This window comes from Callospermophilus lateralis, chromosome 10 (genome assembly GCF_048772815.1).
Source record: "Callospermophilus lateralis isolate mCalLat2 chromosome 10, mCalLat2.hap1, whole genome shotgun sequence".
Taxonomy (NCBI): domain Eukaryota; kingdom Metazoa; phylum Chordata; class Mammalia; order Rodentia; family Sciuridae; genus Callospermophilus; species Callospermophilus lateralis.
The window spans coordinates 26,811,079-26,836,312 of NC_135314.1; the positions used below are offsets into that span (position 1 = coordinate 26,811,079).

The following is a 25,234-nucleotide window of genomic DNA, read 5'->3' on the forward strand; positions in this document are numbered from 1 at the left end:
ATTAGTTATACATGACAATAGAATGTGTTTCAATTCATTGTACACAAATGGAGCACAACTCTTCATTTCTCTGGTTGTACACGAGGGAGAGTTATACCATATGTGCAGTCATACATGTACCTAGGATAATGTTCATCTCATTCCACCATGCTCCATCCCCTTCCCTCTCTTCCCTTTGCCCTGTCAAAATTCCTCCATTCTCCCCATGTCCTGTCCCCAATTATGGAGAGATGGAGCCAAATAACTCTTACCATAGCTTGAGAATGTGTAAAATGTGCAAGTATACTCACCTGGCAAGGTGGAAAAAAAATTAGTTTCTCAACTGATTTAACTAACTTCAAAACTTCTAAAAAAAATAGTCATAACAATCCTAATTTCTATAAAAAGCAAGACACTGTTATAATGCTCATTCAGAATATAAATGCTATAGCTTTCATAAACCCTTCAATAAAATGTCTCCCATCTGTATAGACAAAATCACTCAGTATGTGGTATTTTCTTCTATTTTTTTTCATCTCAAAAACAAGATCTAAAATGACTCTTCAACAAAACTCTTCTAAAATAGCCAAAATTCTCTAAAAAATAATTAAGATGTAGATGCTGGGGTATATCTCAGCAGTAAAGCATATATGAGGCTCTGGGCTCAATCCCCAGCACCATAAAAATAAAGAAAAAAATTAGATGTAAAGGTAAGAAGCTTTATCAACACAAGTGTTAATTTTTGAGTTTGTAACACAGATAATAAGATAATCAGGTCTGAAAAACTTGAAAAATATGTGGGTTTTGCCTATACTGTTTGAAATTGTGAAGGTTAATGCACAGAATGTATGGAAAGTCCATGAATTCAGTTTTCTAACAAGATTTTCAAATCAATGTTCCTCACGTATTTATTGTTTCATCTTTCAAAAAATAATCCAAACTAGGCGCCTGAGTGGGAACCCACAACTGAAAGTGGAGAACAAAATAAAACTTCAAGTAATGGAGGAGGTCTAGGGAAAAAAATGAGAGGCATTTCATGGACCATGAAGAAAAAAGTGGGTAAAAAGTACATTAAGGCCCTTTCTGAGGAAAAGGTAAGTGCACCCTGTTAATCATTTCTTTTTATTAATTTTTTTTTCCAAAAATATTCAACAGGTTCTTTTTCTAGATGTACATAAAGTATCAGTGCTTTATGAAGTACTTAAACATGTATTTTATCTCTCACTTATCATGCCCAAAAATTGGGTGGAAGAAAGTATAATTACTCTCAATTTAATAGAAGAAATCGATGTTCAGAAAGATCAGACATCTATATACATTGTGAAGAACAATGTCATTTGAGTTGTATTAAGCACCAGTACTTCATTCCTGTTTATTACAAAATAATATACCATATTATAGGTAAACCACATTTTATATATTCATTCATAAGTTGATGAAGCATTGGGTTGTTTCTCCTTTGGGGCTCTTATGAATAATACTGATGTGAACATCTCTTTGCAATTATTTTTTCAGGAATATTTTTGTTTCTTATTAATAATGTAACTGTGTTGATTATTTTGAGAAACCACCAAACCAATTTCCAAAGTAGCTGCATCATTTTACATTCCAACTAGCAATGTATAAAGTGTTTTGCTTTCTCCACATTCTTCCCAGCACTTGTTATTGTCTTTTTTTCTTTTTTATGCTAGTCATGCTACGAGAGGCGAAGTAGAATCTCATTATGATTTTACTTTACATTTCTGTTATGACTAATGATGTTGATCATCTTTCCATTTGCTTGTTAACCACATCTATATCTCTTTGGAGAGGTGTTAATTTAAATCCTTTGCCCAGTTTTTAATTGTGTTGTCTTTTTATTTTCCAGTTTTAAATGGTTTTACATATTCTGGATAAAATTCCTATTCTGTGAATTATATTTTTAATATTTTTTGGTACTTTTTTTGGTACCTGGGATTGAACCCAGAGGCATTTAACCACTAAGCCACATCCTCAGCCCATTTTATATTTTATTTAGATACAGGACCTCTCTAAGTTCCTTAGGACCTCACTAAATTGCTGAGACTGGTTTTGTGAGACCCTCCTGACTCAGCCTCCCACAACTTTGGGTGTGCACCACCACTGTGTGCACCACTAGGCCCAACTTATATTTTTACTTTCTTAATAGTGTTGTTTACAGCATGAATGTTTACGATTTTGTTGCAGCCCATATGATCTATTCTTTGCTTTTGTCACTTGTACTTTGGTATAACACCTAAGAAACCATTATTTAACATAAATATTTACTCTTATCTTTTCTTCTAACATATTTGTAATTTTAGCTCTTAAATTTTGGAGCATGATCCATTCTGAGTTAATGTGTTTATCTGCCGGGTGAAAAGAGTTCAACTTCATTCATTTGTAGAAATGCAGTTGCCCCAGCTTCATTTGTTGAAAAAGACTGTTCTTTCCCCATTGTATTGTCGTAGTACCCAGTTTAAATCAATTGACTATAAATATATGGTTAAATGTATGGATCATAAACATATGAGTTTATTTATGGACACTGAATTCTATTGTGTTAATTTATAGGTCTTACGCCCATTCTCTTTTTTAACCCATTTTTATACAACTGTGTCCTTAGTACTCTATCACAATCAGGAGTAATCTCTGTGCCTCCAAACCTAATGATCATTTTTATTTCTTCTCACTTCACTTTTCAGCTGTATTTGACACAAGTGATGATATCCTTACACGTGTAGCATAATCTTTTCTCGGTTTCTTTGAGCATTCTTTTGGTCTTTCTTTTTCCTGGCTTTCTTTCTGAGGTTTGCTTTCTTTCTTTTATACCTCACAATGGGGACTAAATCTCAATATGTATTTTTCAGAGGGGACAAACAATACTCAAACGGAACATTTTGGCTCCGACCCCAAGGTTCTTGATCTCTTCACAATGTAGTACAGTCAATAAAGCAGAGTCCTGTACAAAGAGATCTAACTGGCGCTTCTCCACCGTCACCACACAGTCTACAAAGTTCTTCATGAACTGGCACTAGTCCACTTCTCTGAACTCATGTATAAATACTGACCTTTCTCTTATGACAATAACCTTTACAATACAAGCTAATTCTGAGTTCAATTATGTTGTTCTTATTGCTTAGAAATCTACATTTAAAGTTTCTCATAAATTACATCTTCTAATCATTCAGATCAATAATTCAGAACATGTTACCATTTAGCAGAGTTCTTTGGAGGCTATTTTATCTAAATCAAACAAGCTTCCTAATCATCGAAGCTAATTCCTTCACATAATTTAGTTGTAGTTCCTTAATATCACTTATAATTTTCTGAAAATGTTCTGCTTATTTTGTTTATGCATTCTTCCTTAAACACTTTATTTTTTTAAATTTTCTTTAGAGAGAGAAGGAGAGAGAGAGAGAATTTTTTTTAATATTTATTTTTTAGTTTTCGGTGGACACAACATCTTTATTTTACTTTTTTATGTGGTTCAGAGGACCGAACCCAGCGCCCAGTGCATGCCAGGCGAGCGTGCTACAGCTTGAGCCACATCCCCAGCCCCCTTAAACACTTTAAACACATATGCATGTATACATCCATAACCTAATGCACTAGAGTGTACTTCGTTAGAGAAAGGACGCTGTTAGCCAACTGGTATTTATCATGGTATCCCCAGTTCCTAGAACAGTACTGTGTACCTAGGAGGTATGCTATAAAACTGCACTGAATGACTAAATGAATAATTAAAGCAATAGATAAAACCGAGACTAACACTGTATATTCTGAAGTTTTATCAATGTTTAGAAATGCTCAAAAATGGGAATATTGAATTACATTTGGATAAATATTAAGAAATTCACAGGCTTTGTCCAAAGTATCTAAATATGGAAAACATTTGGGATGTTTTCAAGGAAATGTAATTTGTTTTGAAATTGTCTGTCTTTCGTAATTTTATGCAAGATTTGCTTTTGACTTGACTAGGTGGCAAGCACGGTATGAGATTTGTAAAGCTTCTTAGATAAGCTTTGCTTTAGAATTGCAAAGTGTGCATGTTTTATTCATATCTAGTGATCTGGTAGAGCACAAATAACTGACATGAAACAACTGTGCAGGGTTTAAACCTGTAGTATCAGATCTCAAAGGATTAATAATGGTGGTAAATAGATGAGAAAGAGCATACTGAAGTAAAAGTACTTTAACAGATATGGCTAGATGTTGATAAATCTAGTATTTCTGATTAAATAGTCTAATATGATATTTATTCTTATTTTCAAAAATGAGCCATTATAATTTCAGTTGAATTCCACAGTAAGCAGTGTCTCATCTAAGGAATTTTTTCAAGTATTCTCTAAAATGTTTTGCTAGAAATTGAACTAAAGATTAATGACTCTCATATTTTATGCTGATGTATTCCTAAGTATTTTGTTGCTAAAATATGTCTTGTTTGTTAAATCAATGCACACAGTGAACATCTCCATGGAAATCTGCTCTTAGCACTTAACCTCTGATATGTTTTTCTGAAGGATGGGGAAGATGGAGAGGATGCCCTCCCATGTCGGAATAGTGACCCCATGATTGGGACCCACACAGAGAAAGCCTCCCTCAAAGCCAGTGACTCCATGGATAGTCTCTACAGTGGGCAGAGCTCATCAAGTAAGGCTAATGAATAAGAAGAAGGATCCTAGATGTGAGCACTGGGTTAAATTAATTAAAAACAGCAAATCTGCCCTCTGGGGTTTATTTATCAAATTAAAAACAAGGTTCCAGCTATTTGATTAGAGAAATAGTGAAAAGTAGGATGTTTTGAATCTATATATTCTTCAAAATGATGCACAATACATTAGACAGAATTATCCATCATTTTAAAACTTTTTAATGCTTCAGTCAGCAGGCCTCTTGGGAATGTTCCTCAAAAATGTTGTGTTGGGTAATTAATTCTGAATCCCTAGAATAAAACGTATGTTGGGGAAAATCAGCATTATCTTGAGTCAAAATGCTTAAAGTGACATTAAATATTCAAATAAATAAAATCCTGTTCTTTGTCTCTCCCCCTCTCTTTTACCTTTAGTTTTCTTTTTCCCTGAAATGTTTTAAAAATTACAAGTCATTTACATCAATTCTGTTCTTTACTTTTTAGCAATAATGAGTAAAAGTGTAGTAATATGTAAATGCTAAATGTTAGAAATGTCACCAATTAGGTGACAAAAAGGAATCAGCAAGGGACTAACAAGGATTTTCTAATGAACATTGATATCTTTCTAAGAAGGAAATTAGTAAAGACTTAGTCACATTTCCTGCTACAATATTTAGATGAAACTACTGATAATGTACAGAACCTTATGACTTTTTATATGTCAGCTCATATAAAATCCTCTAATCTTTTCGGCATGTTTAAAAGTCCTTTTCCATTTCTTTTTAAATCAACTGCCTCTGTTATTTGAAGATGGATCATGAAGACTAGATGTTTCAAATATCCTAAATTTCATTCCTATTTTCCTATTGGCTATAGAACAGCTATTTTGTGAATAAATCTAATTCAGAAACATTTGCAGGATGTGCTCGTGTGTGTGCATGTGTGTGTGTAATTCAAATTTTACTAGTATGCATTTCTCCTGGAAGTTTTAAAATTCTAAATTGTGATGCTGAATGTGGGGGGAATTTTATTGACTATAATGTACCATGAAAATCCTGGACCTGGATTCATTGTTGAAGGGAGAATATGAGGAGCCAGTGGCCCTCCTAAGTGTTATCTTACACAACTTCATTTCTGTGAGTAGAGGCAACTCAGCTGTTTTTTATGCAAGTTTATATATACATGGAGATTCTTGAAAGATCTTATTTTATTTCCATAACGGATGATATTGAAACCTGAGCTGCTCTCTAAAGAGAAAAGGAAAAGACAGCCAGAAGGAGGAAGTAAAATGACACAGAGTGGGGGAGGGGGGCAAAGGAAGAAGCACTTCCACTGGGAACCAGCAAAATGGAATCTTTTCCAACTCCTGCCCCTGAGGTTCAAAATCAGCAAAGAAGGGGACCAGAAAAAACAAACAAACAAACAAAAAAAAAACCCAAGAATTTGAAGCAGTTTCAAAAGCTCGGTTTAAAACAGTTTCAAACCACTTGGGCATCCAGATATTGAGACCACTTCCTCTTTCCCTCACGCTTAGCCAACAGGCAAAAGTACCACCTTTTAGCAGAGATATTGCCACAAAATGGCCTTTGATACAAAATAGGGACTCTAAGGAAGAGTTTTTGCTACAATTTTGATAAGTTACAGGGAACTTGGTAATGAAATGCTTTGACCATTCATGGTCAGTAGCACACAAAGATCAAACTGTTGCTATCAATTTCTGACTTGGTTCACCTGTATGAAAATTATCTGACTTGGTCAAGCGCTAACCATATACCTTGCTGCTCCTCAGTCAGTGTCCATTGCTTAGTACCCCATGTGCTGGATCAAATCATAGCAAACAAAAGAAAAGAGAGTCTGGGTTAGTGATTGACAGTACCAGATGGCCAGGAAACAGGTCAGAAATAGCTCAGAAGACAGAGGTCACTGATGGAACAGGAATGGAAGGTAAAACAAGACTGCCATCCATTGCTTTAGTGGCCAGATGAGTGTTCAGAATGCCAAAAGCCTTTGATAGGAGCTGTTGACCTCTACTTTTTTTTCAGGTGGAATAACAAGCTGTTCAGATAGTGCAAGTAACCGAGACAGCTTTCGACTGGATGATGATGGCCCCTACACAGGACCATTCTGTGGCCGTGCCAGAGTGCATACAGATTTCACTCCAAGTCCCTATGACACTGATTCCCTCAAAATCAAGGTGGGTCAACATCTTATTTGCCTTCTAAATCCTTTGTCAAATTCTTGTTGTATGATCCGTTTCAGGAAGTACAAGACGTAGAAAGTAGGGATGCATGTTCTTCCCAACAGTTGAACTGGGGACTGGCTTACAGTGGCAAAGATGTAGGAAAAAAGAAAAACTAGATGAGGTGGGATAAGAGGGATCAAACCATGCAGGACATTAGCATGAGTTGCTGTTAGGTAGATTATACACATTCAAAATCTATGGTGCAGGGAAGGAATTGTCTACATTTTTCTGAAAACTGAAAGCCTCACAGATTGCAGGACATGCCCAGTTCTGCCTGATACTTGTTGGAGTAAAATTAATGAAGACAGAGGAAGAAAAGATAGAAAAATCAAACAAAAGCCCAGTTGAGGAAAGGTCTTGTGAACTAGGCTTGGGCTGGGCAATTCCAGTGCATTTAAAGTTGGTTGCTATGAGTGACTAGAGTCCTTTGTCCCCATAATACTCGATCTTAAATTCCTTCCTCTTAGCCTTATGCATATTTTCATATAACAAATTACCCCAAAGTCATAGGCTTCAAACAATGCAAATGCATTATTATATCACAGTATCTATAGGCCATGAATCCGGGCATGACTCAGTTTAGTTCTCTGCTTAAGAAATCACCTGGGTAAAATCAAGGTGCCAGCCTTGCTATAATCACTCCAGAGACTTAGGATCCTCTTTCAGGATCACTTGCTGTTGGAAAAATTCAGCTTCTTGTGGTTGTAGGACTGAACTCCCTGCCTTCTTGTTGGAGAACAGCTGGAGACTTTCTCAGCCTGTAAATTCCACCAGCCATGGCCCTTCCTACAACATAGTTGTTTGTTTCTCAAGGCCAGAGGGAAAAGCTGACACATGCTTCAATATCTTTTTTTTTTTTTAAAAGGAATCCCATGTGATTAAGTCAGACCCACCTAATCTTAATTTTGATTAACTCAAAAGTCAACAAATTTAGTGTATTAATATACCTGTGGATTCACTTCTGTCATATAAGGTAATATAACCACATGTGTGAAATCCACAATGTTCATAACTTTACTCACACCCAAGAAAGACAAGACTATCTGCAATAGCTCAAATAGGAGAGAGCTTTATGCTAAAATACTTTATAGATAACATCTAGACCTTTTAGTATCATAAAGCATTATAACTAAAAGGATATGAATTATATTTTTATACTGTCAATACCAAACCTTGGTAACTAATGACTATGGTATACCATATTGTTGATATTAATAAGTATTGATATTATTATTTGACATGTAAGGCACTGAGCTCTTCTCTTTGTGCCTTCTGATGACATAAAATCAAAGTGAGGTTAGAGGGAGCATAAGAAAAACATTTCCCCCCACAGTTATTCCCTTAGTCATTTATATGAAATGATTTGAAGTTCAAGTTCAAGACTTAGGGAAAGGATGTTTGTAGCCTAGAATGTGTTTTTAGGGGAGGGCAAAAAAGGGAATGCACACAAAGCTCTTTGACTCAGAACTGATTTTCAACTTCCTATTGTGAAATACCAGGCACCACTCTTGGTGTTTGTCTGAGGTGATTTTGGTGGATGTCTTATAGGATAAGGATCCCATAGTTCTCACAAACGGTTGAAATGGTATTGTTTCAGCAAGATGAAATTGAGTCTATTCAGGTGGTTTGTGAGCTTTCCTATAATGTACGAGTTTACAAATTTAAAGAAGAATTACAAGTTTATAAACATATAGGTTTATAAGTTTAAAGAATTTAGTAAAGGTATGCCACACAGAGAAACTTCCTATGTCTTCTGTACATTTCCTGGTCTGCTTAGGCATCTAGCCTACAATTTAATTCTCATAGTTAAAAGGCAAAAAAAAAAAAAAAAATAGGTTAATAGCTTAGAGGTCCAGATAGCGAGATGATCACAAGTCAGAAAGATTGCATCTTTCAATTAAACTAAATTCTACCATTATAAATAAAATTTATGTTTTACACAAATTACAGATTCACAGATCAAAAGGAAAATACACATTTAATAACAGACTTATGCTATGTTTGTTTAAGATAGATCCTTTAAGGCGGCAAAAATATTAGAATCAGTAATATCCTTTCTGAGGCAGAAAGTTATGTCTCAAAGGAGTAACTATGACTCTTATTTGCATAGAACTCAATTATCTCTGCAAATATATATCACCAGGAGATTTCTCTTCTTGTCAATAACTGGCAACCTATAGACAAATATGATCTTAGGTATGAATAAGCAAAATACCACATGGTTTGACCATCCCAATGTACTTCACTCACGGTCCATTGAAACTTCGGAGGTCAAAGCTACCGCCTCTTAATAAGAAGAGTAGCGGGGATAGGAAAGACGGTGGAATGAGATGAACATCATTACCCTAAGTACATGTATGAAGACACAAATGGTGTGACTCTGGTTTGTGTACAACCAGAGATATGAAAAATTGTGCTCTAAATGTGTAATATGAATTGTAATGCATTCTGCTGTCATGTATAACAACATAGAATAAATAAAAAATAAATAAAACGAATAGCTCTAAAAAGTATGCCAATATCAATATAGAATTCTCCCACAATCCTTATGTTGGAGAAAAAAAATAGTAGCATTAGAACTTTAAGAATTAAGTAGACAATTTGGTGCACACATACTTTTGTGATGTGTTTCATAAGTTTGACGTTTCATGATTTTTGATGGATAAAGTACTTTACGAGGGTTTCTTTTGTACTCTACGTGAATTCTTTTCAGGTAAACTAGAATCATAGACATTCATAGACTTCTTTCTCTTCCCCTGTCCCCTGGCAGTCCCTCCAGGAATGATGGCTTGAGCCTTGCTACATATATGCTGCTTTGACAGTATAAATGAAATAGCGTCATTTTTAAGTTTAATTTGGACTTGTTCTGGTCCTGTCATTTAACTTGTGTAAGCTCTTGAGAAGTCATTTAATACCTCAATTTACCTTCCTATAATATTTATAATGAATTATACCTCATACATGTATCTACGAGGTGCCCTGTGAACATAAAATGACTTAGTGTATGTGTTATATAAATTATGCTGTTTTCTATAAATACAAATTAAGTTGATGTGATAACAAAAATAGAAATGTATTACAAGTGTATATAGGAGCTTTTTACCAAGCATGTTGAAGTGTTCATTACCAGTAAACAATTTCCTTGAGCAAGGAAATTCAGACGTATTTCTATTATGGCCGAACTCTTTTGTAATGTACTCATTGCTGTAGTTGCCTATAATTCCATTCTTTCTATCAAATGTAATATCCATAGTTCTTTGAAATCTGATTCAGGTATGTCTTTGCCCTTAGAAAGGAGATATCATTGACATCATCTGCAAAACACCAATGGGCATGTGGACGGGAATGTTGAACAATAAGGTGGGAAACTTCAAATTCATTTATGTGGATGTCATCTCAGAAGAAGAAGCAGCCCCCAAGAAAATAAAAGCACACAGAAGGAGTAAAAATGAAAAACCCAAGACCCTGCAGGAGTTCTTAGAGAGGATTCACCTTCAGGTTAGCAAACCTTTGGCCTGTTAGATTTTGGTGGCTGGCATACAGGTGGAATAATTGATGGGATTGGATCAGTGTGTGCATAGTGTTGTTCAAGAATATAAGACTTACAGCAAAGGAAAATATGTTTTCCTAGAACAGCTCTTATTTCTCCTTTATTACTTTTATTATGCAAAGACAGGCCTTGATATAACATCCTTTGGACTAAACCCTAATGGTACTTAGCAGTGACAGTAGAAATTAATGTGAGAAAGTGCAATGAAAAATGATAACTATCCAGGAGAATAAAAGACCCAGAAAAACATCTAAATGGGAATGACAAAGAGAATATGAAGAAATAAAAATGTCCAGAAAAGTAAAAGGAAAAATGAAAAGAAAATTGCATTTTCGTAGGGCAGAGATCAAAATTAAGTTCAGAGAAGATAACTAAATATAATATTTTAAAATGAAGGTGTTAGAAACAGTGATCATTGAGCCCCATAATGACTGTATTAGGGAAACTGCTGTTTTTATAATCCAATTATTTGTTGCTACATTAGCAAAATTTTTATGAAATATTTGCTTTGTTAAATGTTGTGTACATACAATATACCTAGTCTTACTCAATTTACAGTTTTGAAACCCATTTCTAAAATTAACACAGCATGACTTCAATGATTTTTAAAATCCATCAAGGCAATAGCCGGTTAAAGTTTTCTTAATTGACTTTTCTGAAATATCTAACTACTTTCCTGTAGGTTGACATATTATCCGACCCTTCCTACATTACTATTTGTGCATCCCAGATGGTATACACTTCAAAGAAAGAATGAGTTTGAATTCTGCCTCTACTACTTATTTGTCCTATGACCTATGGGGGTGGGAAATCATCTAAGGAGATAAAATAACTTTCCCAAGAACCCATAGATAGATGCTATATCAGAATGGGAACTTCGGTATTCTGTGTTCTAATTCAGTGTTCTTCTTCAATATACTATTTTAAAAATAAATCTCTCTCTCTCTCTCTCTCTCTCTCTCTCTCTCTCTTTTGGTTAAAACAGGGTTGGTGATAAGTTCCTTCCATTTTTCTTCCTCTTATTCAATTTTAGCAACTAAAGTAAGGATATTGAAATTATGATCAAGTAAAATGGGAAGAATTTTTGAGGAAGTTGAAAAAGCATTCAACTTCGCTTTGCATTTTTATTCTGTTAAGAGAGACAAAGGTTATATAATTAACATATAGACTTTAAAATCAGAAGCCTATGAATTTTAAGCTAATATATTTTGATGCAAATGATGAACAAAATATACATGGTGAGAAAAGGGAATGTTTTGCTCAACTACACTGCCTTTATGCTTAATAAAGTTTTTTTTTAATTAAAAAGAAATTCTGCAATTCATTAGGTTTACATAATGCCTTTCAACTAAAATGCTAAACTCTGGGTAAAATTGTTTCATTATTTTAACCTACTCATGAAGTTAATAACAATGGATGTTTTTGTGATCAAGCAAGCAGAGATGTAGATTCAGAAATACTATTGTAATCTATTCCGTTAGAATCATTTTATTGATAGACTTAAGGAACACTAGCTCTGTCAAGTTAGCTAGTTAAGAAGTGAAAAAGCACCAAATAGGATGAATGATTCAGTTTTTAAACTGATCTAAGATTTATCATTGCATTGCTTAAGGTAATTATTTTTTCTTTACATTTGTCCTTCCAGAAGGTGAGAATTATATAACCTACCCTAGACTTAATATGCAGGAAAGTATTACAACTAAAATAAAGGAAAAATTCTATTAGGATCTTTGGTTACCATATGCATTTCTATAATTTCTTTAAATCTTAAGAGAATTAAAAATAAAATATTTGAATCTGCCTGTCTTATATATATTTTTTCTTCCCCACAGGATTATACCTCAACACTTCTGCTCAACGGTTATGAGACCCTAGAAGATTTAAAGGATATAAAAGAGAGTCATCTCATTGAATTAAATATTGAAAACCCAGAAGATAGGATGAGGTTACTATCAGCTGCTGAAAGTTTCCTTGATGAAGAAAGTAAGTTTGTATACCTACTTTTCTCCTTAACTGAAAATCACAGTTTAAATAGTAAAATTGTTAAAAGCAATGCGCCAGTTTTATTTACTGCAAATCATATAAAGCATTCGTTCTCACAAAATAAGAATTTTCATATAACCTTGGAAACAACTGTGGTCAAATTTATAATTAGGGAAAGGAATTTTTTAATCTTAGTGGACCCTTAGGAAACAAAAGGACTTTTCTGGGTACCTCATTTTGATTCTGCAGAGCTATTAATTTATACGCAAGTAGATGCCTGCATTCCCAAAGACTGAGGGAGTTAGAGACAAATATTTAGTGACAGCATGAGCCATTAGTGAGAAATGTCACACATGGCTTCTGTAGAACAACACAGAGCACAGCTCTAAGCTAATGAGCCTTCGAGACACACAGGAAAATTCATTTCATTACCATACAGTCACATCTTGTGTGTGTTTATAGTACTCTTTCAAAATGTTATAATAGCTTGCAAAAATATTCAGCACTCACTTTTATTATCTAAGATGGTTCTCTGTATTTGTAAGTATAAACTGAAGATGGAATAATACATGCAGATTCATTTATGGCAGAATACTAGCTATGCCAACCGGGTTTGTAAAGATAGGATAGCTTTTATTTTTACAATTACCCATCTGGAACACCCTTCCTCCTAAATCTAGTCAGGAGCACAAATCCTGAGCTTAGGGTGTGCCAAACTCTGCAAGGAATATTTTGTGTAGGGGGGAGGGGAGGAGGGTGGAGAGTCTAATTTTAAAGATAAAAAAGGATTTAGATCATCTTCCAGCCTTCTCTTTCAAAAACAATATTAATACTTGAACATGTGCTCTGAGTAAAACTTGAAGTCAAGGTCTTTATGTTTATTATCTTATTTAGCATTCTTTACATCCCTCTAGTTAGAAAGTACTGCCTCCAATTTTAGAATAAGAGATTGAGATGATAAGTATCCTGTCTAAGTGCAAACTCTGAGTGAATTGTAGAGTTGGGATTCCTACGCAGTGTTTGTGAAGCTCTGTTACACTTTCTAACACTACAAGTCACAGCCCAGATGGAGAGCAAGGAGGAAAGCTGTATTTAGCACCCAGACCTCCTGACTTCCTTTGTGGGCTGTCCTACACCTTCTCTCCTAAGTTCCACAGAATTGAGGCACAGCACGTGTTTACTATAGGCTTGCTTTTTGTGTGATAGGAATTAATTTACTTTTTTAGAAACTGCTCCTTACTTTATTCTTAGTTGCCTTCTTGTGTGTGTGTAGATCTTCATCCTTTTCCAAGAGCTTCCACATGCATGACTAACTGAATACCAGCAAGACTGATTTCATCTTTAGGCCTAGGTTTTTATGGACCTTCTTTGAAGTTTTGGGGACTGGGAGATACAAGAAGACCACAGAGAGTCACAGAGGCAGACAAAGATTAACTTTAAGAAGGCAGTCAACTTATTCAATAGTAAAAGCCCTACAATCAGTCAATGTGGCAACATCTTTATGGTAAATGGGGCAGTTTCTTTTACAGCTTGTCATTTGAAGACATAGCCCCTTACTAAACAATGTTTGGTTCTGTAGATTTTTTGTATTGATCATGTGCAGTATCACTGCCAGTACTCTCCAAAACAATTTGACCACAAAGCGCAAGGAGAGAGAAGACTATTTTTTAACACTTGTAAAATAATTACTTTTCTTCTATAATACCATACATGTAGGCATGTTGTCCAATTTACAGATGAAGAAATAATTCAGAGATGAATTTCATAGAGGTCTAAGAGCTAGATAAGTAGGAGGGGTGGGATAGTAATCAAAGGGAAGCTTCAATAAACTCAAAGTTCTGTTTTCCCTATTTGCAAATGGGTAAATGTAGTAACAATGAATACTCGAAAATTGAAATTTTCTGTGACTTCACCAATTTTCTCAAGAGCTTTAATTCAGTGCTCCATCTCAGAAAGTGGAAGTTAATGTTTAAGTGAAAACAGAAGCCTGGCAACTGCTTGACTCCCTGAAAGGTGAGAGGATACCTTGGCTGCCTCACAACAGGGTTTGTAGAGAGAAGGGGCTGGGAGCCAGCAAGCATTGTTTTCAGCCATCAGACAGTTCTCAGTGGGAACCCACTAAGGGAAGATGGGTCCAAGGCCAAAGGCTTTGTCCACTTCATCTCTTCATGCTTCCTCTCTCATCACCTGTCTACTTTCTATGTGAAACAATTTTTACAGATGATAACAATATGAGAGTGGGGTGTGATTTTGAAAACCACCTGACCCAGATCCTTCCTTTGCAAGATAAGCAAATTAAAGCCTGGATAGCTAAGTGACTTTCTCAAGGTCACATGCCTGCAACTTAGTCTCTTAAGTCTATTAGAAACATGTTCCACTATATCTAGGTCTCTAACAACAACACACAATATGTTCAAGCATGAGGTGACTTCTGATATTTGATATATACATAAAAAGACAAGTCCTGGAAATTCTTTCTCTGTACAAAACTTTAGAAAATGGTACTTGAAGGTCAAGAGAAGCTGATCACTGAATAATAGCCAATAATGTACAAACATCAGATGCAGAGCCAAGTTCTGCAAGATGAAAAATAGAAAAATGAAGATTCAACCAGTGTTACTTGTCAACACACAACCCTGAGTTTTTTCTTATTTTAATCTTCAGGTCTAAAGTAGTATTAGAATATACATGTCAAAAAGATGCATATTGCATGTTCGGCTATTGTGACTGAAAGCTATTTATCTTATAAGAAACTGCTTTTCTCAAGAAATAAAGAAGAATGACTTCCATTTGTTGATAAGATGGTGAATTCTGATGATTTGGCACCATGCTGCTGCATGCTTATTTTTATCTGTCCTATACTCTGTGAATCATATCTACTACAACCATGCTAAAGATTAAATGCACAACCTTCATGTACCTTGAATGATAAAGACCTTGAATGCATGGTTATGTAAAACTGAGACATTATTAAAAACAAATGCATGTCACAGTCATGGGTTAAAAATAGTTAGCGTTTCTGTTGTTGTTGAAGAATGGGGCATGCAAATTGGCCAGGATTTTATGTATGCATTTTTATTTCCATCATTGAATAATACCAGTTTGGGGACTGTCAATAAATTCCTCGGTTAGTGTTTCATTGTTAGGTTGAGAACTTGGAAAGATTTTTGCTTTGCAAGCCATTCAATATAAGAATTGAGAAAACTGGGCAGGTATCTTGAGGAGGAGTTAAAATTTCGAGATAATGTAGACAAGACCACAAGTCCCATGTGAGGCTAAAACATATCTAGAGCAACTTAGAGAAGAGATGGGACAGGAAAGAAACCAGAAATCTAAGGTTTAGAACAAGCAATTTTCCTTTTCTTTTATTTCCAGATCAATAGCATTGTCCCCACTTTGACCTTAAAAATGTAAACCAGATTAAACTTTTTAGTTCACTACTTGGCAGGAGCTAAAGATGCTTCTCCAACAAGCTGACAGAAGGGCTGGTGAGTGGTGTTAGAGCTGATCACAGGATTAATGCTGAAGGGGGATAATGACTTGGGGTTCTGCAATCTCAGCAAGACAAGAAGAGATATTCAGAACTAGCTCTCATGTTGCCTTAGAACTAAACAGAATTAGGTCATTGACTCCTTCAATTGGGAATCTAGATAAGGTTAGAGAACAAATTAAACAAAAAAGAAGAAGAAGAAAAAGGTTAGAGAAAAATTGAGGTGAGCCCCAGCTCTTGATGGAACCAAAACAGTGGTATCATTTACTTTATGCACATTAAGATTTCTATATTTATTTTGTGAATTTAAAAATGGTTTGTTTACTTTGAGAGTAAATAGTTCCAGCAAGTGAAAAAGAGAATGTGTGCATATGTGTGAATGCTATTGCATAAACACAAACTCCAAAGCCCCTTTGCCTTACTGAGAAATGCTTCTCTAGTATAATAACAGTTAACTGCTGTTCATAGTATGTATTTTCTATCTGTTCTGCACTAGTCTCTTTTCCAAAGTTTAGAAGCACTTTGATGTGTCTTAAAATTGTGTCTACCAGAATGTGTACTGTTGTCCTTGGGGAAAAATAGGTGATGGAAATATCGTCCTTTCCCTAGAGTACAGAGATAATTAATTTTTAAATTGAAAAAAAATTAGTAACAAAATAGGCAAACTTTACAGAATCTGTTACAATATGTTTTAGATACCTGCAATCTCTGGCTACAGTGCCAAAGGAGGAGGAAGGGGAAAGGGTGGGTTGTGTGCCAGGCCCTTGGCACCAGCTGTGGTCACAGCAGCTCCTCATTGCTCAGCCATCCCCAGTTGTGCCTTCCTGTCTGCCTGCCTGCCCAAATCCATGCAGGGCAAATGGTGGGGCTCAGTCAGGAGCTGGAACATGAGCCTCCGGCAAGAGAGATTTGTAGTTATGCCAAGCAGCAGTCCAGCAGTTGGCCTAACAGTGTGCCAGCCTAGCCTGGTGCCCTAGCCCCTGACACGTGTACCTGGGGTTTCCAACCTACTTGCCATATGATTTGAATTCCGATTCAAGAAATACACAACTTTTAAAGAGATATGGTAGCTATCCACATATATAAAGTTGAGAAGACATGCAGAAATTTTACTTGTATGTATTTACAAATATGTCATCACTGTTTGGCTTTATGCAGTTTAGTTTCTTCAGATCTATTTTTGGTCTTATTAACATTTCATTCATGAAATATATTTATGTAAATAAAAAACTCAAAATGAAACATAAGTATTCTTAGTCTTTTACCAGAGAACCACTTTTAGTGAAAAAGGTTTGCAGATTTTTTTTTTTTGTTTTCCACCTCAGGCACCTAAAGACCTTTGTCATGCCTGTAAGTACAGAATTCCTGTGTTGCCCTGTGACTGAGTCCCAAGCATGGCTTTGTAATGGATCAGACAAGACCAAGTCCTATATTACCATGTGTTTTCCCAAAACTTCAGTCCTATGCTTTGCATTCAGTGATGGTCGACATGCTTATAAAATAAATATATACTGAGTGAGAGGAGTGAAGAGATTTGAAAATAGTAAGCAATACTTTTTTTTCTGATGATAGACATTAAAGTTTGTCGTAGTTCCTCTTCACTCATAAACATTCTTGTAATAGACATTGGTTATTACTTAGTATGTGTTGTCAATATTTATTTTATGTATATGCTAACTATTAATGCATGTGCTTGTGCAAGAGTATAAATAACTATTTTTGAGAACAATAATGTAAAACATTCAAATTTTAAAATGCATGTACAGTTTATATCTAGAAATTCCAACTATTTTATATTCAACTAAGTTGAATATAAAAAGGACTAGCTTAGGGGGCTTTGATTTTGGCTCAGTGGTAGAGCGCTCGCCTAGCATGTGCAGGACCTGGGTTTGAGATCCTCAGCACCACATAATAATAAAGGCATTGGGTTGTGTCCATCTACACCTAAAAAATCAATAAAATTTCTTTTAAAAAAGAGGACTAGCTTAAATAACAATAGTTCTAGTTAAAAACTTAAAATTTCACCAATTATTTTCTTTAATAAATTAATATATATTCCCCAAAATAAAATAGTTTGAAAGTGCTAAGAGAGTGATATAGGGTTCCATGTGTACAGATATGGAAGTATATCTAAAACACATTAAATATAAAAGAAATAGTATATAAGTAATAATTTTTTCAAAAAATAACAATTTTAAAAATGATGAAATTAGATTAAATTTCCACCATAGCAATGTAGGGAGACAAAATGTTACTTCTACCATCTTAGGGTTTTTTGTTGTTGTTGTGTTTTGAGCTAGGATGAGAATGAAATTGGCATAAGACAGATCAACAGGAGAAAAAGCATAAAATTTTAGTTAATAAAAGTTTTACATGCTAAGTGAGGTTTCTTAAGGAATTTAGAAAAGACTTTGTTACTATTGAATATTTATATGCTGAATTAAAGAGTAGTAAACTGTAAAAATATGATAAGGCAAAGGAGCATGAGCTAGAGCATTTAGTTGTATAGAAAGTGGCTCAGAAGATAAGGGTTAGTGAACACAGGCTGTACAGATTTCCCTTGGCCTGACCTTCCTATCTTTGATGATAAGAACCATACTTTCCCTCTGGTATAAGCAGGACATCTTTCACAGGGGAGCTTCATCTCCTAGGTTTAATGAGCATCAGGAAGGTCAGAGTGACCTTGTACCTGTTGTTTCTCGAGCAATTTTAACTGAGAAGAGTCAGTATTTCAAAGTGATGTATTTGGGGATGGCATGTTCTTAACTTCATCAAGTAAGCAGGATTAATTAACCTTTGTAAAATATGAAATTGATTTCCCAAATCTCCTAATTAAATAATATATAATAATGATTTTTAATCTTATTTGATCATTATCAACCAAGGGTAGATATTTCCTGGGACCAAAGGTTTCTATGGGAGGCTGTTGGATTGAGCAGCAGTCTGGCACCACCAACAATTTTGGTACACAGTTATCACCTTCTTCAATGAGTATGCTCTGCCCCTACTAAGTACCTAGCACAGTGGAAGTGGAGTTCACTGTATGTAAGTGAAAAGATTTATCTCCAGTACATGTCTCATTAGAGGACAGACAATGATGCTAGGCTGCAAAAAGAATGGGAATCATTTCAACTCCATATTCTCTCATGGCCACAACAGAACAACAGAGACTAATGTTTTTTCCATGAGTGGATTCCTGTTTTTCCATAAGGTAGATTAGTAATCAAACAAAATAAACATCAAATATTGTCTACAATTGGCAAATAATAGTGTCTAGGTAATTTAAGGAATGCTAAAGGTGAAATCAAAAGTACCCGAGAGACATTGCATTATCTATGTAATCTTCCTGCATAGAAAGCTGCTCCATTACAAAAGCATTGCTACAGTTACCTGGAGAATTTCTGGGTTTTAGTTTGAGAGATTTGAATGGAGCCAAAACATGAGACTGAAGTTTGTAGCCATCCTAAGTTATGTCTGCCTGGTTTCTCCCCTTTGGGATTGCAGGGCTAGAGAAAAAGAGGATTATTCATAGAACCAAGTGCATCTTCACTTGAATTTCAACAAAATTCCTTTTTTTTTTTGACATTCTTTAGTTGTTACTTCCTTTAATCAATCTAAACATCATTTTGCTTATTAAAAAATGTTTAATGAACACTTTGGTCGAGCATTTTCCTGTACTCTCTGGGATGCAATATTTTGTAGTATGTGAGTCAAAGAAATAGGAACTTGATGCCTAAGGCAAATAAGTCAAATTCTGGAAGAACTGGGTAAAGATACCTGGGAAAGTCAAGCAAAAATCTGTAGGTTTCCTTTTTTATTTAACCTTAATTTTCTTATATGTGAGTATGCAGAAGATTTCTCTCCTTCGAGTACAAGAATCCCAGAATAAGGATCTAGTTTTGTTTCCTGAAAGCTTTCTTCACTTTTAGTATAATTGAGATTTCCCATACTTAATTAATTAAATGTCACAACTCCAATATAATTATTTTATGAATAATTATACTAGCTGTCTTTCTGTTTTAATCACCATGCCACTTTTTTCAACATTGATGACTATCTTTAAATGTTGATCCATGGGCTTTGTAAAATTCCATAATTTTGATAGGAAATAAGATATTTTAAAATTCAAATTAATCCTTTGTAATGAAATACTTCCTAAATAATCTTTTCTTAACATAAGCTTATTTTCATGACATGTAGTATAGAACAGCTGCTTTCCTGAGTATCTATTATATCTCTACTAAATGGCAGCAATAAGAGAAAAGCCTTTTTTCAATAACTTCATAATTCTCTATATTTGAAAATATATAGTCTTTGGGACATTTATGAAACATTTGATCTATAATTGAAAATTTATACATTTTAATTTTTATTATTTAAAAATAAAACATTGCAGATCTGAGAAATAAAGAAAAAGTCTATGTAAAAATTGAAAACTTTCACATGTGAATTTTATGATTATGTGTATATATTGTTATATTATAAGAGCAAAATACATTATTATACATTTTTAACTTAACATGCTATCAGAAACATTTTGGTATTAAAAAAACACACACATACTCAGATATCCTATGGGAAGTCTAATTTTGGAGGCAAACTGTTTCTTATTCCAATGTGTTACTTGCCTGGTTAGCTCAGATGATTGGACCATGGGATAAAACTGATGAAGGTTGTGTTTTCAATTTCTGGGTAGGCCAGTTGGCATTACTATGTTTCATGGCCACATGAAGGGGCTAAATGGCTTAGAAAGAAAATGTGAATGCATTAGTGTGAATTCATCCCATCCGCAGGAAAAAAAATTTATATATATATCCATAGCCTAAGATCTAGGTTTGCGCCAATCTTGTCATTAGTGTCAGGAAGAAAAGAAGCAAAAAAAGGAAAATCTTGACCCTTCAAACACAAAGCTTGGATGCTATATAGCTTTCATCTCCATAATAAAACATAATGACTTGCTTTTTCTTTTTATAGTTACAGTTGAGGGGCTCCAGCTGATCACCTGCCTGAAATTATTGCAAACCTGGTGGGAAGCATTTGAGGAGGCATAGTCATGTTTTCATTTCACTAGGAAATAATTTAGTAAATTACTGCTGTTCTGTAAATTACTGTGCTGCATAACTTTCATACTGAGAAACTATTTCCTTTTTCCATAAAAATTATAGATAAAAGGGTTCTATAATATATAACCTGTATTTAAAACAAACCAACTCCTAGAATTTAAAGAATGTGATATAGCATTTCCCAGGTGGAAACAAAAACAAATATGTTTTTTATTATTAATATTAAAGAATGACATTATCCAGTAAAGTCAGTTTCATTTACTGTTGTGTGCTGTGTTACCCCTGAAGGTAAATGCATAGAGGCTTCTGTGGATAGAACAACAATCTAAGTACTCATCTTTTTTTTTTTTTTTAAGAAAAGAGATAATTTGGGAAATGAAAGTTCTTTAAGCCTCAGTTTTCCCTCCTAAAGAGAGCTCCACAATTGGTAATCAACCTAAACAACAACAACAACAAAAAAAAAAAAACAAAAAAAAAACAGAGTATTGGGAACAAACAGGTTTAATTATGCCAAGTCTTGCTTAGGATATAAATCTGAAGGGAAGTCTATCAGTTCTTTTAATTTTGCATTGAGGTAATAGGCCTAAACTTAATCTGGGGAAATGTGGCCTTATCCTCACGACCATTTTGACTAGAGGGTCTCACTCCAAATGTGGTGATCACTATTAAAGTTATAGGATGCATACATACGGGCTGATTCCTCTGGCATTTTCCAGAAACACTTGGATAATGGAACACGGAACTGGCTCATTTCATTTCAGTAGCAATAAGATGGAAAGGCAGGAGGAAAAGCAATTCCTTAGAAAATGAGTTCCCATATCAGTGCCACTTTTTCATAAAAGAAGGGCTTCGAAACAAAACTGAGTGACTGAGAGTCATATAGAAACTGGCGAACAGGAAGTAAATCCTCCCAAACTTAAATCTTGTTATGACTAATAAACAGAAAAATACTTCATGGTAGCTAAAATTTAAAAATAACAATCCAAAGAGCTGCATATTGAAATCAAGTCTCCTAGAACTATTATAACATCAGTCAATTTCATAACTGATATTTGAATCTGTAGTTAAATAAAGTAATGGAGAATCTGGGGAAGATTCAGAAGAATAGCATAAATGTGGTTTCACTATTACAAATAAAAGCCTTGATCGAAAAGGTTAAAGGAACTGTTGCAATTCATTTTGATGATGAGTAAACTAAGAAGCAATATTTTTTCATTTTCTTCCAGTCTTTCTTAACCAGTGTTCTTCATGTAAAGTGCAAAATCACAAAATATTTTAAGTGACAATTTTCTCAGTTCTCCCATGGATGGTGCATAGCTACTACAATTCTGACACCAAAGAAAAGTTAATTTGTTATATACCTCAGGTCACCAGGGATCAATTGTCATGTGTAACACAGGTTGAGGACAACTGGATGCACAGTTGACTGTAAACTAATGTTAGAAATTTATCTAGAACTCAGAAAATGCATCTGAAAATCAGAAAATGTATAATTAAAATAAAGGGTGGGTTTCCTAAAGATAGATTAATTTGTTGCTTTATTATTATTTATAATTTAGTAATTTTTATTCTTATTATTTATCATTATTAGCTTTATTATTCAATTAGTCTATTGAAGAAAATAATCTAATTTCTTTCTTTAAGATGTTGAAGTTCAGATTTACTTTTCTTCTCTCTTGAGTTGGATGAAGTGCAGTGGAATGAATAAAGCCTTTGACAGCAGAGTTCTTGTCCCAACCTTAGAGTGTATGGGCATGGTTCTTCCAGTGTGGGGCACTTTAAATTGCTAAAGCTTAAAAGCCCCATGATAGGAAGGGGAAAGAGGAGGACATGCTAATGCAGCTAAGAGATGGTAGCCTGAGACCCATTTCTTCTCTGAACAACTCAGTTCGTGATGCAGGAAAAATGTTCATCTATTGGTATCAGGGAGGGCAATGACATTTGATATTGAAAGAAAGAAAGCTGATACTAATGGACTCTGAAAAGACTACTTCTCTATAAGGTTGTTTAGATTGCGTAAAATACATTTTGTTAGACTTCTAACATCAACTTTTTTTCTAAAAGGTAGTGCCTGATGAATATTTTTTAAAAAATGGTTTAAATACTCAGAAGTATCAAATTATGATCCTTACTCAGACTACACAGACATGGAAGGCAAACTAAATATTTGTAAGGCAGATTTGATGGAAATTTTGGTGTTTTACTCTCTAAAAGTATCCTGGTTACTGATGTCTACTTTTCTGATGAATACAGAAGGAAATTCTGGATACTTGAAGTTTACTGGTCGAATCCAACTAATTGAAATGCTATAGTACACTGTTGCTAATAGTGATTTTTATTCATGAATCCACATAATCATGATTCTGGAATTGTTCACAGAGATCACTATTGATGTGGAGTGCTCATTTAAACTACAAATGACTTTTTCTAACGATACTTTAAGGGGTATTTGGACAAGGCATCAGTCACACTGGGGATACAATCTGCTTCCTCTGGCAACATATTACTAATGTAAAATGTGAGTCCATATTGATCTTTGCTTATGTAGCAGTTCCTATGGATTCCACAAAACTGAAAGTGAACAATGAAGGGCAAACTTTGTCTTCTAAGAAAACAATGGTTTGAATATTTGAGTGCAAATGTCTTTTTGTCATAAACAAATATATATATATATATTTTACTTGTAGAAGTTGATATTGCAATGAAGTCAAGTTTGGAACAGTTAAATAGGATAGTGCTTTAAAGTAAATGAATACATGAATAAAACTTTCCTTGGCTTTGCCTGATTCCTGCCCTTTTTTTCATTTATAGTTATTGAAGAACAAGAAAATGAATCTGTGCCCCTATCCTTAAGCCCAGACATATCCTTAAATAAGTCACAGTTAGATGACTGCCCAAGGGACTCTGGTTGTTACATCTCATCAGGAAATTCAGATAATGGCAAAGAAGATCTAGAGTCTGAAAATCTGCCTGACATGGTACAGAAGATGACTATCACAGAGCCAAGTGACTGAACACACATTCTCAACTACGTATTTACAGATGCCATCCATTTTAATTCTTCTTGTGCTACAAGATCACATGGAGGAAAAAAGATGTTTGTAAATACAACCCAAAGTTAAAATGTTTTAATCTGAGGTTATTGTACATAAGAGTTCATAGCTCTAACTTTCCTAATTATTATATATTTGTATACATTAATAAAAATGTATATTTATTTTAAATACTATTTGTTAATATTTCACTTGCCTCTGTTAGAGAAGGTACAATGTAAGACTTTTCTGTGTGATATATGCTTTATTAGACTTTATTTTATAAGTGAAGAGGATAAAAGTGAAAAAAAAAAACTACTTTTTTACTTGTCAGTTTTGAATTTGTGCCTAATAGTGAATAAATAGTTTTACAGGGTATTTCTGTTGAATCAATTTGTCCAAGCAGAATCTAAATTCATTGTTGCATTTATTAGGAATGTGTGAGTTAATATTGGAGACATTTTATCCTGATCCACAGTAGAATTTGTGTAATCATTTTTGTTGCTTTCTTCACTCTGTTATCTGGTATAAAAATATAGAGAACAATATGTTATCACTCTTGATTTAACAAGATTAATGTTAATAATTGTGAAGGTGTTTTCAAATGTTAATGTTTTTAATCTTTGTATTTCCTAATGTTAATAATAAAAAGAACTATATGCATGGTATATTTTCCAGGCAAGTGTTACTTACAGTGTTTTAACAGTAGATTTTAAAGGGAATTTCTGCCAAATGAGGTTGTATAAGCAGTCCTTACTTTTTAGAAACTATTAATGATTCCCAGAACAATTACTTCAGCCTAACCCCATCTCTTCAGCCCTGAGTCTATAATCCAGCTCTTGAATATCCATAGGAAACCTTAACTTGATATGGCCAAATCTTTTTCCTTCTCTAAATCTGTCTCTCCTTTATTATTCCCAACCTCTCTTTATTGATATCAACATCCCAGCCATGAAAGCAGGAAATCACTGCTTTTCTTATCTCAAAAATATCTTTCTCATACAAATTCAATAAGTAAGCAGGCTCTATAGATCCTATCTCTAGAAATTCTTTCATACTCATGGTTTTTACTATCCATTCTTATTGTCTTCATCTTTCTTTGAAATCTCATGTTTTCATGTGTGGAATACTATAGTATCTTTCCACATGATTTATTATCTTCTAGTCTATCTTCCATATACTCTAAAAAGATCTTTCTAACACCTAAATAAAATCATATACTTCCCTGCTCAAAAGTTTTTGATGGCCTTCATTCAGTTTTAATA

The 25,234-nt window shown here is 34.3% G+C and overlaps 1 protein-coding gene across 1 annotated transcript in view; it reads left to right on the plus strand.

Moving 5' to 3' along the window:
• The window catches only part of Samsn1 (SAM domain, SH3 domain and nuclear localization signals 1), a 152,936-nt gene extending 128,381 nt beyond the window's left edge, over positions 1-24,555 (plus strand). The window contains exons 10-15 of the mRNA XM_076866976.2: positions 924-1,073; positions 4,500-4,629; positions 6,652-6,803; positions 10,143-10,349; positions 12,234-12,384; positions 23,749-24,555. Of these exons, the coding sequence (XP_076723091.2) occupies positions 924-1,073; positions 4,500-4,629; positions 6,652-6,803; positions 10,143-10,349; positions 12,234-12,384; positions 23,749-23,951 (993 nt within the window). The 3' untranslated portion in view covers positions 23,952-24,555. The remainder of the gene's footprint in view (positions 1-923; positions 1,074-4,499; positions 4,630-6,651; positions 6,804-10,142; positions 10,350-12,233; positions 12,385-23,748) is intronic.
• The last annotated feature ends 679 nt before the right edge of the window (positions 24,556-25,234 follow it).